General features: G+C 46.4%; 4 protein-coding genes across 4 annotated transcripts; 1 reads left to right on the forward strand and 3 right to left on the reverse strand.

Moving 5' to 3' along the window:
* Window positions 1-1,363: 1,363 nt before the first annotated feature.
* On the reverse strand, window positions 1,364-4,911 carry FOXG_22397 (uncharacterized protein; the record flags this gene model as incomplete). Its single annotated transcript, XM_018402805.1, has 3 exons — window positions 1,364-1,773; window positions 4,208-4,756; window positions 4,806-4,911. The coding sequence occupies 3 exons, from the start codon at window positions 4,909-4,911 to the stop codon at window positions 1,364-1,366; spliced, it is 1,065 nt and encodes a 354-aa protein (XP_018256893.1).
* A 1,329-nt stretch (window positions 4,912-6,240) lies between these two features.
* Window positions 6,241-7,167, reverse strand: FOXG_22398 (uncharacterized protein; the record flags this gene model as incomplete). Its single annotated transcript, XM_018402806.1, has 5 exons — window positions 6,241-6,279; window positions 6,344-6,677; window positions 6,741-6,820; window positions 7,011-7,053; window positions 7,130-7,167. The coding sequence occupies 5 exons, from the start codon at window positions 7,165-7,167 to the stop codon at window positions 6,241-6,243; spliced, it is 534 nt and encodes a 177-aa protein (XP_018256894.1).
* A 5,485-nt stretch (window positions 7,168-12,652) lies between these two features.
* FOXG_16263 (uncharacterized protein) lies at window positions 12,653-13,259 on the reverse strand (the record flags this gene model as incomplete). The annotated part of the gene is made up of 2 exons (XM_018396321.1): window positions 12,653-12,936; window positions 13,001-13,259. 2 exons carry the CDS (start codon window positions 13,257-13,259, stop codon window positions 12,653-12,655), a joined length of 543 nt encoding a protein of 180 aa, XP_018256895.1.
* A 1,174-nt stretch (window positions 13,260-14,433) lies between these two features.
* Window positions 14,434-15,438, forward strand: FOXG_16264 (uncharacterized protein; the record flags this gene model as incomplete). The annotated part of the gene is made up of 3 exons (XM_018396322.1): window positions 14,434-14,590; window positions 15,107-15,201; window positions 15,259-15,438. The coding sequence occupies 3 exons, from the start codon at window positions 14,434-14,436 to the stop codon at window positions 15,436-15,438; spliced, it is 432 nt and encodes a 143-aa protein (XP_018256896.1).
* Between the last annotated feature and the right edge of the window lie 4,507 nt (window positions 15,439-19,945).

The raw sequence follows: 19,945 nt of genomic DNA on the forward strand, positions 1-19,945 counted from the left end.
GATAATGAAAGCCGTCATATCGCGAGCGGCAATCACTTCATGGACTCGTTAGACAATAACACTATGCGAAACCATCGTCTGTTAAGGCTTACTGTCGAAATGAAAATCCCAAAACCTCTTGGTCAACTTCTCGATATCGTGCAACGTCAGATCTACCATGCGACGATCTTAGCCTAGTTCGCCGAGAAAGATAGTTGTACGCACCGCTATGTCGACACATCAATTTGGCCCTCTCATAGTGCAACGCCACGTCTACTGGCCGTGCGGGGGGAACAACATCATAGTCGCGTTGCCAAATCTCTTGGTCGAGGATCGTCTTAGAGTGGAACATTTCTCTCAGTAAAAATTATATCAACGACTCGATGCTTTCAGAACGATGGCAGACTCTTTGTCAATATGAATGGGTTCTTCGCAGGTATGTGTTCGTTGGTTGATAATGAATCTTACGAGGTCAGCCTCCACCGGCTTTTAGTAAGTACAGGTTTCGGCAATGTTTGACACATTCTAGGTATTGACATCATACTTGTCCAGCGCTCAAAGCTGGCGCTAAATAAACGTTCGAAAACAGACGTCGGTCGATATAGGCGCATCAGCTGTCAGATATGGGAACATGGGATAGGTTGGATGAATTCGCGATACTCATTGTCTTAGCCAATCTATGAAACGCCATTATCGGACACTCTTCCTTGGGTGGTGCATTAATGGGCGAGGATTGGCTCAAGGGGTTTCCAGTAATTTGAGCGCTTGGTAAATCAACCTGGAGCAAGATAGACTACATCGTTCAGTCCGGAAGTCTCCTTAGCCCTACCCCTAGCACGGCGCTCGGTCTTCTGAGGATTTGTCTTGCCTACGATCATCTTGCACTGGGGCAAAGATAAAAAATATCGGTAAGCTTTGCCTATGTTGGATCGTTACTGTACTGTACTGTACTGTACTGTACCGTGCCGTACTTACCAGAAATAATACAATGCAATATCAATCGGAATTGTGCCAATTTAGTCCTTAACGCAATCGACATACTGGTCTGTATTGCCGGTTGTGGTAGTCTGTTTCATATTTGCGTGGTCGTAGATCGCCTAGGATTTAGCATTACCTTTTCATATTACTATAATTGATGCATAATTAAGCCTCATTTATTCCAGCTCTGGTGGAAATGACATTCGTTTCGGGTCAAAGATGTATGAGCTAAGCTAGATATTGTCGAAGACGAGAGGCATAAGCCCCTACCCTAAGGTCCCGGACATCTCCCAATGGTGGTTTGTACTCTTAGGAGACGACGTTTAAATTAAACTTGGACAAGTCGCTCCCTCTGTTTCTCCGTTTAAGTGTTGTTGACTCACGCCAATGCCTCTTGCGGTGTTTTTTATGTGCTACTTCTGACTTGCAGGCCGCTGACGTCGTTATCTGTCTCGACGCTGTTGAATTGACCAAGACGAATCGAGATCCTAATGTTCCTCCAGATGCATATCGCTGATAATACTATTAAAGTCATGAGAACCAAGAGTTCTATGACTAGGTACGTAGCAAATCTTGCCGTAAAGCTACTGGTGTACCACACGAGAAGGCCAACCAAGATCTCGAGGACGACGAGATCGACCAAGAACAGAGGTGTTGACGTCGCAATGAGATCGAGCCTCTGAAAACAAGGTTTTGATCGGTGAAGCGTAATCCGGAGCATTATGGCGACAATGGCGGTCATTGTGGCGCTCATCAGAATGGCGACCACGGCGGAAGATTCTTCGGTCAGGCCATCAGTTCCCGCCACGGCAAGTGCTGTAAACGTGAGCGATATTGTGCCCAGGTTGGCTGTAAATAGCGAGATGTAGTTATAATGATGCGATAATCTTGCAAGAACATGTGTTGACGAAGGGCCCAGTTCTCTCGTTACTATCAAATCGAGGTGCTTGTCAGGCTCAGAAGATACAAAGCAGTATACTCTCGTCGGACTTACGTTGAAGCATTTCGACGTATTTTGACGATGAAGGCAGAATTTATTGCCATTGAGAATATAGGAGAGCCCAGCATACATGTATGCACTATTGTACAGTTTTGAGAATGCGTATTTTCCTCCTGCACAACAGACTTGCGCAGTGTAAAAGGCCCCACATAGTATGCACACTGCATTTCCTTGGACTGTATATGCCTGTATTGCAATAGAAAGCCGCCTACTTCATCATAAAGCAGACTTGGACTGTTTGGAGCGTGACCACTTCAGGACTAGCCCTCGTGCTTCGGTCTACTTTTGATGTATATCTCTTTTATGGCCAAAAGTGGGCTTATGCGGCAATTTGGTAGCCTAAAGCTGGTACTTGAACTGAGTAAGAGGTGGATGCTCGTACCTGAAAGCCCCACCTTATGTGTAAGAAAGAGAATGTTGTTGCAAGGAGGAAAATATCACTGTTTACTGTCATACTGTATGATTTAATCGACTTGACGTTCACATCCCCACGATGAATTTGGGACTGACCACATCAAAGGTACAGTCCCGGCCGAAATTAGAGGCCGCTTGCCTAATTCAATAAATGTAAGATAAGCTTTCGCGCGCGGGCCGAACCGTAGCCCATCTGGCTTACGACAGTGTACAGAGCACTGCAAAAACCGTGATGCTAATCCTGTCTCCTTGTAATGCCTGTCATTATCGCATACTGTCATCAAAACTGACCAATTATGGCTCACAAATGGTAGAAGTCATTTGATTACATGTGGACGCATCCAGAATAAGCCCTAAATTTCTGGCTCGAAATGACTTTCCAAGAGGCCAAATCGGAGCGCAGGACCTTGCTCTCCATGACGTCATTATGGATAAGCAATCGACAACGAAGGTCAATACCTCCCCTTGAACGAGGTCTATTCTGGATGTGGAGGGATGAAGAATTATTCATCATCTCTACTGAAATGAAAAGTGCTTGAGAACTACTATAATTCGTCGGTTATTATCCGGTCTAGGTTTCAATGACTGTTATTGTTGCCCCTACGCAAGTCAATGGTTCATCCACTCTAAAAGCAGAACTGAAATTGGCTTTAATATGGCGGCTACCACGCATGTGCGGTGTGAAAGATGAAGCATGCTCAGGAAGCATAGTCATACAGAACAAGACGTATCTTGACGTCATCAGCGCCCGGCACATCTGCCCCACAGTCACTGCTGTGCGGTCTTGTTTGTAAAGGGTCTGAAAGTGATGACTCGCTCTTCAATCCAGGAAAGCTATAGCCTCCAGCGTTCGGCCAGATAAGGCCCGGGCTGCCGCTGCGCATGCATATATGAGAAGACCTCTCCGTCGCCTGTGACTATATAGACTTACTTGAAAGCTTTTTTAATAAAACGTATACATTTGTACTTGCTAGTCTGGCCATGAATACGATCTCGTACAAATTATGTGGCTGCGCGCAATCTTGCCAAAGTGCCAAGGACCAGGATGCCACTGACCCTTACATTCCATACCTACCTTCGTCAACCAATACGTCGGCCGATCTAATATCATCCAGGGACGTTGGAGACGTCTGTGGCTCAGGCCCAGGTGATCAGCACTCGTGGCTCATAAGGGCCAACAGTTGTCTGATAGAATGGATCTGTCCTGATTGCAAAAATCCGGAACAAGGCCTGTTTTTCGAATGCCATCATTGTAGACGCGTAAGATGTAGTCGATGTGTGTAGACTGGAGGTTACGCACGACTGGCGACCTTATATGCGTAAACCTTTACGCTGCACATTGATTTCCTTCTCTTTCTCTTTCCTTTCTCGTAGTGCTTATACTGCAGTAAGCATGCTCCGAAATCCAACAGGAGACGTCACACCTCGCTTTAATAATCCGCCAAAAGCCCCTGCATTCTTAGATGACATACCGTCAGTATCTCTGCATCAATTTGCTTTTATATCTAGCATCGAAGAAATTTATTCTTTACCACAAATGTTACCCTCCATCTCAATTCTACTAGACTTGGAATTCGATGAACTCATGGTTCCGAACATAGTTTGAATATATCGACGTCGACATCTTTGATCATAGCCGCGTTCAAGAAAACTGGATTTATTTATTTATCTATAATCACCATATCCACAATAAAATCTCTCAAATTATTAGACTGGTAATGCGAAACTCCTTATACCCTCTCATTTTGTGCTATGCTGCAAAACAGTACACGCGGCACATCCAAGATGAAGATCTCCTCAACTAGCGCGATGAAATATCATCTTTCGGAAACATACTAACGTTGACTGTTCTAATGTAATCCTGGTGAATATCCCCGATTGTCAAGTTCAGCAGATCTGTGGCTTCTAAGAGCCTGTAAAAGAAATCCCGGTGATATACGGCGTCCTCCCGCTGCTGTCTGGCTTCCTGCGCGAGACGTTCGTTTTCGTATTCCAGTGTGGCGATAGTTTCTTGCAACTGCACCCGGGTGATTGCGTCGTAGGCTGCACTCGTCTCCATCATGGAGAGCTGGTGGCTCAGTAGAGCTACGCGCTCAGTTACTTCGCCAGACTCCATTGCATCTACATTGAATGTTGGTACGCAGAATGGTGGTGGGCTTCCTGAGCGCAGTTGACTGCCTGCCAAGTTGCTCTTGGTGAATGACACGGCATAGAAACTTCTTCCCACTTCTATACAAAGCTTTTGGTATGCTTCGGTTTCGTGGTTCTCGAGATCCTTGGAAAACAAATGGGCTACTTCCGTCGTATACATCCAAGTGTAAGCATGACTCTGCTTTGTCGTCAAACTAACTTCGGCGGGTTCTACCTTGACACCAGTTCTGCTTTCTACTATTGTCAGGCAAGCAAGTTCTGCTCTTGATGGTTATGCACTAACCAATGTGTGCTGCAAGCCTATCCCTACATCTTCGTAAGAGCAGCCCATCCTCGCTTGCTTCTTGACTCATATCGCCGGCTGCTTTATGTAGATCGAGTCTCTGCATCTTGAGACTGGTGGACCGATCACACTTTGCGTATACACAAGGCGTGCCTATGGATTTCTTCTATATGGTATCTTCTGATTCGGCAAAATGGCTGTGGCACAAGTCGTCTTCTTATTTAATTCATAAGATGCCATGGGAGATGAGTGTAATTGTATTGTAGGATTCCACACACAGAAGTACGAATATAGCGGTCGTTGTTATGTTACAATACACTATACATTCTCTGAGGTCCTTTAGAGTCTAATAATGAACCATGACCGTCAAATTTGGAGGTCACTTTTTGGCCGCGACTGGCAGCGCAGCTAGATCTGATCAGGCGACAAGCTTGAAAGTTCACGATTCACTATATCTGTAATCAGACTCCTGGTCGCTTGTTCTCAACTTCTGGCCTCATACGATCCACCAACCCTGGTATTTCGTCTTTGCGATACCAATAGCCTGCTTATGACCCTATTCTGTGTGTCCTGCACGCCCTGCATCCAAAGAACAGTAGCCTTCAGAATGTCTAGCTCCCTGCTCATTTCCTCCATTTTCTCCTCCATACTAACATTTGGACCAAATGAGTCGCATGTCGGTGCGTCGTTCAATGCTGGCTCATATTTGCTAGAAGTGGATTCGGGCTTTTGGGCTTCCGAAAGTGGACAAATTGTTTGACGGGGAGTACCGAGCGACCCATGGCTCGACGGACTGCAATAGTCAGGCAGATCATGGCAATAATCCAGATTCGATTCCTTGCTCTTTGAGCTATGACCTCCGAAGTTAAGGGGTTCTTGAAGCATTCTGATCACCAGCTGTTCCACGACGGAAAGGGCGAGACGATGCAGTCAACTTCCCAAGCGAACCAGCCATATTTATAGCCATAACCGGAGCTGCATGGACGCCGTCCAGAGCTGAGTCTCTTAGTGTTTGACGGATCAATGTGATCGCTCTCAGGAGTTCCATTTCTGGCTTCTCTACATGGAAACAGGTTCAAGATAAGAGGTGCCAGGCGGGCCACTGCTTTACTCGACAGCATATTCAATTGATCTCATCCCCACCCAACCATCTATCCAATGGGGTCTGGGACGCTTCAGAAGTACAAGATAGACCCTCATGCCTCTTAGCGGCGAGATCAGAATAGATTACTGCTACGTAGTTGATTTGTATACTGTTCCTCAACCCTGCGACCACTCACGGTCACCCTCTTGGTCTGTCGGTATTTCAAAGCCAAACCCTCAAGGCTTCCGGTGCAAATGGGCGTTTCTATACTGCATACGTTGTCATATACTCCACTTCTTCGCACCGCCATGAAGCGAATCACGCTCCCGTTGTGGTGCTCGAAAGGTGTCATCACGACATTGACACATACTGATCTAGGTAACGGAGCATCTAACATAAGAAGATTGTCAGTATCACGTAAGGCAGGTGATGAATGAAACCAAGACATTCTTACTTTCTGGGGGCACTTTTTGCAGAGCACATCCACTTTATGCCTAGTCTTGTGACCTCCAAGCCAGGTAATGTAGATCATCAGGGTTTCTTCGCTATCTCCCTCGCAGCCGTCGATATGGAAAGGCTCATGTTCCCAACTACCTCGTGGAGGTTCCCATGCCAACTTTGCTGTGCGGCCTGAGGGGACAGTTCGATGGCGTTCATTCCTCCTGCCACATCCAATGCCACGCGTAGCGACCGGTGGACTTGGTTTCTTCTTCACAGACCTTGGGACTCTCTTCCGTCGCTTGGCGAGGCTTTCGAAATATTCTCTCACCAACATGTCGTCTTCAATTCTGTTTCCGAATTTCAAGGGTCAGCTAGGCAGAGCGTAGGGGCACGAAACAGGCACAACTGACTCGAGATTCGTCTGGGGCTCCCACGTCCACTCTTTGCTGCTCTCATGGCCTTGCCATTTCACTTGGAAATACACGCAGCCCTGGTATCTATCAGTGTCGTGCCAGCCTAGAATGGTAGAGGCGATGATGGCCTAAGCAAAAGCATTCGTATAACCTAGGTCGTCCCTGAAATACGAGGAGCAGAAGGTGAATAGCCAAAGGTTTAGGTGGCGCGCTAAACGCGACGAACAAGGTAGAAAGCAAACAATCAAAATTTAATATAGCCCTTACGTCTTCAGCAACGAAGTGATCCTGGATGGAATCCACTAAGTATCTAAATCAGATCAGTATGAATATAGCAGTCCAGGTTACATGATTTTAGAGAAGCTGTTGACAGACGTTTCACTTACATGCCGTCATTTTCATGGTTATCATCTGTTTTAGCCATAATGGTCGTTTGTCCAGTTTAAAAACACTTGAATACTGTGCTATAGAATACTTTCATCTGGATGAGAGTTGAGTAATCGGTAGGACAACACGGTATTGCAGAAAATACGATCATGAACAATAGAAAAGGTGATCATTGAGTCGAATAGAAAGAAAGAAGGAGACTATCCTGATTCTCTTAGTAAACAAATCCAAGACTGGAAGCAAAAATGGCCGTAGGATAGTAGTAGTACACCTGGATGGGAAAGGTCCCTGAATTGCCATGTGCCGATGCTTTACGTAGACAAGAGCCCCAAGCGGGCCCACAACTCGACGAGAAGATCCACTTATAGACAATGGAAGTAAAAGACTCCCGTAGCCATTTTTGGCCGGTCTAGGTTTTCTTTGTATTCTTGTATTCAACCCTAGACTACAGCTTCTATTGAAACATATTGCGCCGATTATATAAATATGAGCCCCATGCTGCTTCGTGCCCTGAGCCTGCCTTGCCATCTGCTTGCTTCCAATAGGCACTCCTGTGGTTGCACGATAACAGCCAAGTTCGCGTGCGCCATCAATCCAACTCTCGCCATGAACTTTAAAATCCTCGCGTGGAGCTTTATACTTATCCAAAGCGCTATGGCGCTGCCAATTTCCATCCATGAGCGAGAATTGTTAGCCAATCGAACAGATACAAAAGGCAAAGACCAGTGCGCGGAAGAGTTGAAATTCTCAGAAGGTACTTCGGATGCATTCAAAGCTATTGCTTGTCTTCTGCATTATTCCTCCCCTTGAATACAGGGGATGAAGTCGCCAAATTAAGTGTCGATGCTGGAGAGAAGAAAAAGAAAAGAAAAGCTGGGAGTGAGGAATCTTTTTTGTACCAAATGGCGAATTTTGACACACAACTGATATGTACTTCGTATATTCCGAATTTGGTCTAAAATAGAATGCTATTGCTTTGTCCTCGCCCTTACGTAAGATGTATATTCCTACCGCTCCGAGGGTCTTGTGCTTGAAGGATTCAAGGTGGGAGCACACTTAGTCGGCCACTGGTTGCGGATTCTTACACTGAAATTGGCCGTTTGTGGTCAAATACGGGATCTTTGTTCCGTTACTTGGATATTGGCTGATCAGTAGAAAATGGCCAAATTTGATCCAAAATCTTAGATCAAATAAGGCCAGGAAGATGATATAATGATTTACAATAAATACCCTTTTGCTGTAGAACTGCCGAATTCGCCACAGGTCCTTAACAACAACAAAGAAAAAACGAGCGTTCCCTCATTTTATTTGCAAGAAGCTTTCTTAATTAAGTCCCGAGGCTGTCAATCGCCATGAAAACTCGATTACGGAAAAGTTTCGCTACCAAGAGCGACATTACTGACGCTGGTGGCCATTCATCCACGCAAAAGAAAGGGCCCAGCATTCAATGGGATTGTGCTGACATAGATCACATGGAATTTGACGAATCAGCAAGTACATATCACGTTTTTCTCAAATGGCCAAATGGAGATGTATCGGAACACCCGAGAGAGGAGATTTATGACAAGTGTCCTCAACAGGTAGGTCAGAACCAATTCAGCAGCCTACGGTTACAATCTCATAGTTTCATCAGATGCTTAGATTCTACATAAGACACATCAAATTCGTTTGAATGAATGGGAACTTTGAGTAATTCTGTAGTTGACACAAGCAAGTCATCTACTTTGTGGGTCAGACGCACGAAGGATAGATACAACCGTCCTTCATCATTTGACAGTACAATACAATATAATACAATTTATTCCGCCCGGCGGCTTGTGTTGACCGATAGAATACTATTCACTAATGCTTACATACAATGCCTACTGTAGACTCGTCAAATCATCCATACCCTAATCAGTCTCTGCCTAACATCCTATTCTCTCAATATCATTGTGTCTCCATACCATCCACAATTCGCTATCTACTATAGTGTCCTTAACTCTCTTGGAGTGCATTTTGACTCTCGATTGGGCAAGCTTGGATGATAAGGTGGTGGGCAAGCCTCGTGGCAAGATGCTTCGTGGTAAGATGGCAGGCGTACTTGGGTCAGGCCAGCTGCAGCCGTCGTTACCATTGTTGGTCCGGCAAAGCTGAGCGTTGGAAGCCGATTTGCATTCTCAAGACGACAGGAGCACCATGGGCCTTTGTGTACGTCATGTTTGCGTAAATCATGTGACTTATCCCACCATAGACATGCAGTAACCCCCATCACATTCCACTTCGACGTATCCTCAAGTAAAGGCACTTCCTGAACTTTCTCTAAGAAACCTATGACCTTTTCACAGCGGCAGCGCCCGGTATGAACCTGAGTATCCTTGAGAAATTTAAGGATATCTTCAGGTGCAAGGACTCTCCTGTCTTCAAAGGCCACCGGGTTGCCCTGGTTATCCAATACCTTGTGTCTCCTCCAGAGCCACGCATGCCCCAGGAGTGAGATTAGCAGTCTTCGCCGAGCATAGTGTAGTCTCTGCTGTTCTTCCGGGACTTTTCGACTTGGCGAGTAAAAGAGATTGACCATAAATGAAGATACTTTCTGCATACCTATTTTAAGGGACCCTTCATCTATCACTTTAAGAGAGAAAGAGCCATCCTTATTTAAGAAGACTGTAGAGGCAACAAGCCATGGAACAGGCTTAAGGTTTTCTAACGACTCAAGTTCTCTTATGACAGCGTCTCTCATTTCTTGAGGGCCACAGTAGATAGGCGCGCAAAACACCTTTTTGGGGAGCGGTATCATCTCTAAAATGTAGCTACGACGAGGAGGTTAAAAAAGTATAAAGAAATATCAGTAAGCTTAAGTTCAGTAGATAACTTGCCATCTGGTCATCTGGCTCTTTATATTGAGTTTTAGGCCTGGCCAACAGCGTGCATGTCATCTGAAATATGACGACTAAAGAAACATACTGTCGCGGCCTCAACTTCCCGCATGACGGCACAATACCGCAATACATGACCTGTCTATCCTTCCCTATTCTGATTTTCAAACTTGAAATATACTACACCCACTTGCTCATTAATGCAATATGTATGCAAATTCGTTGATAGATGAATATGTCTTTCGATTAGAACTAGTCAAATCTTCTAGGAGACAGACGGTCAGAAGAAATTGGTCTCAAGAGGGGCTATTGATGGCCGAGCACAAAGGCACTCCCATGCTGTTGGGGCCGAAAGACGCCAGGGGCCGTACCTGTCGTACTAGTCATGCATGTACTAAAAATATCAATTTGCCAACCGAACTGGCATGCGATACCTTGCATTCAAGGACGTTGCGCGTGGGATTTCGCTGCAGCAAACTACCTTGAAGAGTCGTTTAGAAAAGAAGCTAGAAGAAAAAATGAGGACCGGACTTTCGACTTGAATTTCTCTACACGTCATTTCTTAACTGCTGTTGCTGCCCAGGCGGCAAACATGTTATCATCCAACGTTGGTGCTCTAGAGTGACGTGCTTTTTTAGGCTTTTCTTTCATCTGCTACGGCTAAATCTATAATTGCCTTACGTGATTGTGCATCGCAAAGGTTATTCATTGAACCTTTTGCACACGGTATCTTCTTTGCTTTTGAAAATGGCATCGTCGTCCTCATGTCTTTACCCTCTCCTTTCCCGAGGTTCGCAGCAGCTACGCCCAGCGTCCGAAATTTCAAAGGCAAACTTTTTGGTTGGGCCGATGTGGCGAAATATAGAGCAGTTGGCCTGGCATGATTTCCTCATTACCTAAAACCACATATCTGGTCCAAATCGCAACCTGGCAAGTACGAAACTAGCCTACCCTACACCCCTCGCATCTCGTTTCGACATTGTCAGATCCGCCAGCCGGAGAATCGACCTCCAGTTCGACCAAATCTAAGTTGCCTGAACCACGGATCCTCATCCGTGTTTTATGCTATCGTCCACTGCCGAGACCAGCATGATGCGTTGAGCATCCTCGCGGCTGCCAAAGAGGGAGGGGCCGATTTCACAAAATGCCAGGACACAAGGAAATCCCATCCTCTGTCCTTTTATCGCGTCGACGCAACTCTCTTCTCGCCACTTCATCTGGCCGCACGCAGAGGATTGGATGATATCGTTAGCTATCTCATCGACCAGGGTCTCGATGTCGATGACAAAGAGGGCCTGCATCTCACCCGAAAGACACCACTAATGGAAGCGATCCTCAACCATCAAGAAACGACAGCTGTGCTGATAGTCCGGCGAGGCGCTTCGAGAGGCCTATCTCCTCCAAACTTGGAGGCATTCCAGGCAAGCATACGAGAAGGTCTGACATGCTTGGTAAGGATCATCGTGGAGCGGAACGGAGTGGATGTCAATGCCGACCTAGGATACGGATGCACTCCTTTGGTGCTGGCTGTCTGTCATAGAAAAGGACCGATGATACCGACTTTACTGGAACAGGGCGCCCGTGCGCTACCTGCGATGCGACGATTTTGCAGTGACAATGCATTTTTATCTATTCTTTGGTTGCTAGACTCGGGCTCTTCACTTTTGCGGGGATCCCTGAAAATCGACGAGACGTCGGAGCTTATCTTTTCGATTGCCACGGAACGGGTGTCACCATCCCAGAAGAATCAGCAGATTCTTTCTTTGGAGAGGCTTCTGAAATTACTCTGCCATGATAGACAAAGTCTTGGAAATGTCATGGTATCTTCCGCCAGTGATTTTGAAGATTTCCTGGATGCCCTCTTGCAGACGGTATTATCCGTTGATCACACAGACACTCATCTTGCCAGTCTGTTCCAGAGCTGGGGTGCGCGAATCCATACAGGAGTTTTCCTTCAATTATGCAGGATCTTGGGTTCTTCGCTCTTCACCGAAGATATCCGGCGTTGCCTCCGTCAAAATCCTGGACTGCTTCACTGTTTCGATTTCGTGCATCATTATTCTTTGCATTGTTCAGGCCCAGCAAGAGGCTGGGCAGTCAGCTACTTTCTCAGTCGAGTGCCTAGCTACGCGATACGGCTGGTGCAAGAACTGAAACAGCATGGTCTTCCGTTAACTCGGAGAGGCGTCGAGATGTTGGACCTATCCAGTTTGGAAAACGGAAACGCACCAGGATAGGGCAGCCCAGTCTGGATTTGTGGCTTAGCGCGAAGGCAACAAACATGGCCTCTGGCGCCGAAGGAACAAATACCCGTGGACTAAGCTCAAATTTGAGAGTTGAATATTAATCGAAATACGAGATACTGACTTCTCCCCTTATCATCTGCTTACAACTTGTATAGGGGTTCAAAAGTGCCATACCAGGTGATAGCGACTCGGTTCCAACGTTAGTGGGCGCTAGAAATCGACAAGCTCGCCAAGCACTCGGAAGGATGGCAAAGCCAAAATGGGCGTCAAAGCCAAAATCCTACACTAGGGGGTGTTGTTCGGAGAAAATAGCTGTCATCTGAAACTCTTCATTCCTGATGCCACAAAGCCGTCATGCTTTCTATCTACAACGACATAAGGATAGTGACAGCACCTTCCACCAACTTCCAACGAGATGCTACTTGCCCTCATCCTCTGAATCCGTCTGAGTAATCCTGTCTTCATCCACAGTATGCTCTTCGCTAGGTGTACAAGGGATGACTTGTGAACATGATAAATGTAGGTCATCCGATTCCATTGGTGCCGTTGGCGTATTTGGTGACTTATGGTGAGTGGCAAGCTTCCAATGTATACCGGGGCCCGGATGTGTCCGTAGCGAGTATATCTGGGTTTCTTGCGCCGGCGAACAAGGCGCTTGAGTATGCGAATTTCTCTGCTCAACTTCTTCATCTCCACTGCCAACTGCAGCAACTGCGCAGGTTCAATAGAACTTTGAGAGTCTCGCAAGGCTGGGTTGAGTACAGACCTTGACCAGCATTTTGAGTACTTTCAAGATAACCGCTAGAAGTTGGATCTGTTGCCGTTGAGCTGACATCAAAAGATCTATCGGCTTGGTCGGGACACGGATCTTCCATGAGCGAGGTCCACAGGATGTCGGATTGCTGGCTGAAACTCATGCCGGTATGATCGTTTGTAGGCTTGATTGCGCAGAATTTCAAGTGAATAGACGTAGTGACAGTAGATATAGTGATGGTAAAACAAGAGATGCATGGGAAACAGATCATGATCTTCTGCAGGGCCGACCGTTTGTCACCTTTTAAATAGGGCCAACCTTTTGCTGTATCTTTACACCCCCTGAGTCGAACTATCAGTATCAGCAGGATTGATCCTGCATATCAGCCCTTAGGTCGCGAGGACCTATATCCCCTTGCCTTTCCTATTACATTTCTCCCCCGCCAAGTAAGTCATGTTACTTGTATGGTGTGCTTCTACATTTGAAATTCACGCAACTACTTGAGTCACCTTCCCTTTACTACTTGAAACATACATCCATTCCGGAACCAAGCTATCCCTAGTACCCAAGACGATACCACATCATCTCCCAGAGATTGAGGAGGCCCATGAAAACTGAAATTGGTTGAGCCTAAGAATCTTTCAGCCTGGCTCTGGTCTCGAGGCATACTTCGCTTATGGTGAGGATTCGGCTCTGCATGAGACGGCACCTAGATGGGCTATGGGGTGAGCGAGGCTTAGTGCACCTGAGGACTTGGTTCAGCATCAGAATATCATTCACGAGACAGCCAAGGATTCACAATGGTAACTGCTTGATGGGAAAGAGACAGTGGAGTCAGGCCGAGTGTTGTCCCGACCGTGGGTTTGACGCCCACTGCGGTACACCGAAGAATAATTTTTAAAGGCCTGAGAGCCTTCTTACCGGGATCCCTTGGAGCAAAGAGGTTCCTTACCGGTTATTGGAGCCCATCCATACAGCTTCATCAAGGGGGGACGTTGGGCTATTAGAAAGAAAACCTGACGGTACGATGCTGCGCCGTCGTATCCCTGGTTGATGTGGTGGGGCTTCCAATGAGATGCAGTCCTCCTCACTTGACTGTTAACTACATTCTCCTTTATCCTTCACCTGTAATCCCACACGATGTGTTGGATGTATGGCGGACCTGTTGAAGTCATCAAATCGGGCGCCCTGGACTGTTCCATCCCCGAACGGGATTGGTGATTACTCCTAGATCATAATCACTTCGGCCCCACCTGACCCCATCCCCGGCCCTTGCTAAGAGATTTGCTTATTCACCCAACATGTCAAGCGTACATTATACCCATACCGGTATCTTTGTTTCCTGATTCCTGAGTAACGTGGTGAAGTACATAAATATCTATTAATACCCAGATTTCTCAAGATTTCGAGCAGTCCGGTATCTTTGCTGCTAGCAACATCTCGCAATGCCTCATACCCAAGAAAACTATCGTGTAGGTTCGCCATGCACCTACCAGCAACCTCCTTTTTTTCTACTGCCACCCATCGAACTCCAGCAACCACAGCCCAACGCGCAAGCTTACTATCCTCAACTGATCAGCTCTCTCTATGGAAATAATCTAAGTGAGTTCGCTACGCCGTCATGCATCGACCCTCGTTGGCTTCATGATCTCTCTTCGACAGTAGGGACGTATCGATCGGCCGCCTGCCACTTATTTCATCCTGCCGATCAAACGCAGACAGTTGGTTTCAGTTCAGACATTCCCGATATATCTACTTTCACTTTCTTCGATGCAAATGAGATTATGCCCTCGGATTTGAGGCGTTCAGGGATCAACAAGTAGGAGCTAGTCGGTCACGGCCAAGAACCTCATAAAGCTGAATGCTGACCGACCAACCTTAGATTTCATTTATCGGTAATTTCGAAGAGCCCATCCCTTATTTCCAGAGTCCCAGTGACCACGCCAAGCAGTCACGGAGAGAACTCTTTTAATACCAAGCATCTGACTTCTAACGCTACGCTCCGTGAGTACAAGAGGGGGTCGAGCACGGAAGAACCGCAAAGTACCAGGGCTCTCAAAAGGCGCAGGTTCAGTTTGCCTCATTCCGAGCTGGACGACTTCAAGCTTCCCTATTTAGGGAATTTTCGATACGGGGATATGGACAACCGCAGAAAGGTCGCACTTGTCGACAACTCGTCCTCTTCATCACACCAGACGAACATAACAGATCAGGTGAGAGATTCCATATGCACCGCAAATGCATTAGACAGCTAATGATCAGAATATTAGGGACAAGGCGATAAGGTCGATACGTTCGCCCAGGATCCGCTGAGACCCGAAATACCAGCAGGAGATGCCACTTATGCCATACTTGAATTATCTAAGAGGTATCGTGTGGTCTCAAAGGAATCTATTGACATACTCTATGCGACAAAGGCTAGAGTTCCAGCGGAGACTGTCTTAAATTAATGTACTTACTGCGGGTGGAGGATCTCACTTGCTTGTGGATCAGACCTGGAATGACCTTCAATTCAATTGGGTTCTTTGATGCAATGAAAGCAGTCTTCGCTTCGGGACCCTTTGAAAAAGCAACGCCACAAAGGGTTGACGTTCATTTCAATTTATATACCTCTTAATGCTAGTTTCTACCCTTTTTGGCGATTACTTGTAGAGGAAGTGAAAGTCAGGTGCCCTTCCTCAGGTCTTTAAGTCATCTAGTCATCGCACTATATATACTCAGCCTTGATCATAAGAGCGCACCAGACTAGCTGAAGCTGTACGTGCTTAAATGGGTTACCGAACACCGGGGACTTGGCTAGGCGCGTCGACAAGGACAACAAGATCATTCGCGATAGGCAGAACTAGGGTGGCGTTCCATTCCGATATCCTCCAAAGCGGAAATCAGTACGACTCATATCAAGCAAAAGACTTGGCCGCTAGATTTCCAATTGCTTCCGCGGGGAAGCTAGACCGGGTTTGAGAAAGGCAAAGCGAGAACACTGGAACGTGACAGTCAAGGTGTAGGAAAATATTCTCGTATGTCGAGATCACGATACTGGTAATTTCAAAATTATTATTCATCGAGAGGCAACTGAGAGATATATCTTTACCTATCTTAAAAGATTTCTTGGACTCTCGGCGGAGACAATTACCACGATCCTGCACAAATGATTGATGATAGTTAGCAAAATCGCCTTGTGCTCCTTGTGCTAGGCTCCTCTTTCGTGTTAGGTCTTGGCGTGCAGAACCGTTGTTCAGAGGTGTACAGAAGTTTCCACAAACCCCTTTTTTGTTTCCCTCTCTGTCAACCATATCTCATCAACTTAGCAGTTAAATTTCAAAGGCAAAAAAAAAGGATTGAATCGATTGTGTATTATGTGCTATACCGCTTGACTAGTTGTGTTGTCAAACTGTTCGTTGCTTTCGGAGAATATGATCGATCGGGTCAACTCCGAAAGCACTGAGAATACATCGGTGTCTGAGAGGAACCTATTGAAGGAATCCCGCTCTGTGGCGACGTCCTCCACTTCCACGATGCTGTAAATCCTATCGTCGAGTTTCGTCCATCTTTCCTTGGCACTTCCTTGTGGTTGTGTCTCGTATCGAGCGACAATTGATTTGCGCATTTTTTCAATCGGATCTCCATCTGCAGACCTAGGTTGGAGTCCGCAGACGAGCACGGCATACTTGGAAGTCATGAAACACCCGAATCCCTCGCTCATCACTCTATGCAGGGTTTTTGCCTGCAGAGATTCTGAATTCTTCCAACCGAGATCTTTTTCGTCGTCAAACTCTAAGGATAAGTTGTCGTCGTTTTCGCGAACAAACAACACCCCTCCATGTGGTGCCCTGTAATTACCACGCAGCTGGTAACCATTGCTTTCGAGGACTGTGCTAATTGGTACCCAGTAGGGATGGGCACGTGCATAATACACATGTGTATTAAGCTGCTTTTTATTATAACGAAGCAGCATTTTATTCCTAATAAAAAGCGCGCTTTTTATTGCAATATTACGACCCATTTATGAAGCTGCCCATGGGCCATATCATACAAACAACCAAGCAAAATTAGGTCAATTTTTCCCCCGCTCCTTCGCTCTCTGACCCATCTTCGACCTCAAGTGTGTCCACCACTGTCTCTTCTCCGTCGGAGGCGGGTTGGTGAGTGAACTCGCCGACAACAGCGTCAACTTCCAGATTTGATGCGCAATGAATTTCCATATACGTATCTTCGAGTGTAAGCCAACCGTCTTCTGTCAAATCTTCCCAGCTGACCACCGTAGAATGATCATTGCGATGATCAAGAGGTTGATTCTGAGACTGCGTTATCCTCTCTAGCACCCGTTCGTTCATGTAGATGAACGCCAACTTGTCAGCGTTGGCTGGTGTGAGTCTGTTGCGTGCCTTGCTGTGGAGGAAGTTAACTGCCGAGAATGATCTCTCTGAGGGAACTGAATTGGCTATGGTTCCAAAGATCCGGACTGCAAGTGCAGCCAGCTTGCTGCCTTGGTTATCAAGAAGCATCCAAGCATCTAATGGAGTCCATTCTTTTGAATAGACTAAGCCTCCTGCAGCAAACCGGCCGCCCGATTGTGCTCGGAAGTGGTTAAATTCTCGAACAATATTGATGTAGTCAGCAGGATTGACTGCTGACTTAAAGAACTGCAGCACTTTCATCATCAGCTGTTCTTCAAGCTTAGTCCCGACTGTGTCAGGCCGTAATGCAAATCCCGCATAATGAATATCATATGTCTGTTTATCCATACGGTTTAACCATACGGAATACAGCTCGCTGAAATTCACGTCTTGATGTTGCTGAGACTCGTCAAGTGCTTTCCATTCTGCTTTAATCTCCAGCCAACGAGGAATCACATGGCCGATGTGAGCCCGATCGGCTTCTGAGGCACGCTGACGACTGTTGACAGGCTTAATTATGGCCAAAACAGTCTCTAGGCGTATCCAGAAGTGAGGGTTATTGACAGACTCCAGCACCTTTGGAAGAAGCTCGAGAGAGCCGGAGGCTAGCTCTGCCCTTACGTCAGGACGGCGAGCGTATGCTTGGAGAGGCTCTTTACAGCGTAAAACTGACTGTAAAGCATTGAACTGACTGCCCCAGCGTGTGATTACACTAAAGCGAGCAGTCAGCTATAGCTAGGAGTCAGAAAAACTGAAAGACGCACGCAGATAAAAACGCCTTATGGTGGCCCCAAGCTGCCTTTTGTGCTTCTCTCAATCGAGCCAACTGCAGTTTCGACTTCTTGAAGAAGGTGACAATTAATGTAGCGCTTTTGAATGCCTCCTCAAAGAACGGCTGCTCTAGGATGTCCTTGATGAGTAGCTGTAGCCCATGTGAATCGCAGAGGGAAAAGAAGCAATGTTGGAATTCCTTTCTTGCTGCCAAATGCACATGAGCTTTCCTCATCACGCTATCCGTATCTGTGCAAAACGAGTTAATTCGCAAGAAGTTGCCCTTGCAAATTATCTCCAGCTCAGGATACAAAAGATCGATGTAGTGCTCAGCCGTGTGTTGAATCTGTCCTGTATCAAACGTCTTCCAGTAGAACGCCGTACCATTTGCCACCTGTATCGAGATATTGATAATTCGATGACTTGTGATGTTGTCTGAGGCGTCAAAGATTACGTTGATATGTTCTGCTTGGTCGAGGATAGCCTGGACTTGATTGTGGTACTGAGAATAAGTCGGGGCTAGCAGCCGCTGTACTCGGCGACGAGACGGTGGTTGCCAGGCAGTGTTTAGCTTGCTCAACAGAATCCGCATTCGTTTGGACTCAAAGAGGTTAAATGGACGGCCATCAGCAAAAATTGCTATAGCAGCAAGCTCATCAAGCATCTGCTTAAAGGTCTTGTCCACTACAGGAAAGTGATGAGTAAGTTGAGGCTGCTGAGACTGTTGCTGCCTTTTGTAATTGGGACAATGGCGAAGTAAGTGCTTCTTCTGACGAGTAGTGCCCTTGGTTATCTCGTGGCCGCAGTGCTTGCACTTGACTCTAGAGTTCTTGAAACCCGAACTAGCGTCGGAGGCAAGCGTGATAAATTCTCGGTGGACCTGGTGATCGGCTGGCCTTCCAGGGGTTCTGGGCATTGTAGAAGACACACGGAGGGTCTGAAGGTAGTGGGGAGTCGAATTGAGAAGTTTCAGGGGGATACATCGACAGACGGTTGAAGGCTGTGGAGAAAAGGAGGTCGGAAAAGGACTTATATTGTTCCTATGCACTAAACCTATTATAGAAGGCGCTAAGCCTAAGATAGAAGAGGAAATGTCGCAGGGTAGGCATTAGTAATCTAGCTATATGCTTTAAGTAACTGTGCGGGATGGAATACCCCGCACAAGAGAAAACTTAAGACATCAATCAACACATTTGCTGCTGCTCATCATATTCACTCTAACCCTTTAAGCACGCTCAGTGCGACAGGAAATAATGCATACAAAGCGCGTCTTGCTTTAAATATTTAATGCAAAAAGCGCATTTTATGTAATGATGCAGCATTAAATCCATCTCTAGTACCCAGTCGTTCTTTCGGGGAATGATGATTCTGAGAGGAGGGCGCTTTAGACGCTCCGGAAAGGCTTTTTCGCCACTAACGAACGCCGAAAGCGTCCAAAAACCATCGACGATAGCGTTCGATTCGTCTAGCGCCTTTCTGAGGGCGCTTGGGTCACTAACATAACGTTCCAATGGGTCGAATGCGTTTACGCTCTCGCTCATTTTCGGATAATGCTGAATAGTTTCGTGGGAAATCTTAGGCAAAATTTTATTGTGGTCGATGGTCTCAATGAAAGCTAGTATTGTGTATGTAATATGTTGGCCTTTATCGGAAGAAGTTTTTTTTTTTTTGCCCCGCTCCATATCTCTCCGATTGGAGCTCGCCCCTCGACTGGGTGACCCACCATGAGATTACAGGACGAATCGATTGACGGTCTGATGTGGGGCAGCTGTAGGAGGTCATAATTATG

This window comes from Fusarium oxysporum, chromosome 6 (genome assembly GCF_000149955.1).
Source record: "Fusarium oxysporum f. sp. lycopersici 4287 chromosome 6, whole genome shotgun sequence".
Lineage (NCBI taxonomy): Eukaryota > Fungi > Ascomycota > Sordariomycetes > Hypocreales > Nectriaceae > Fusarium > Fusarium oxysporum.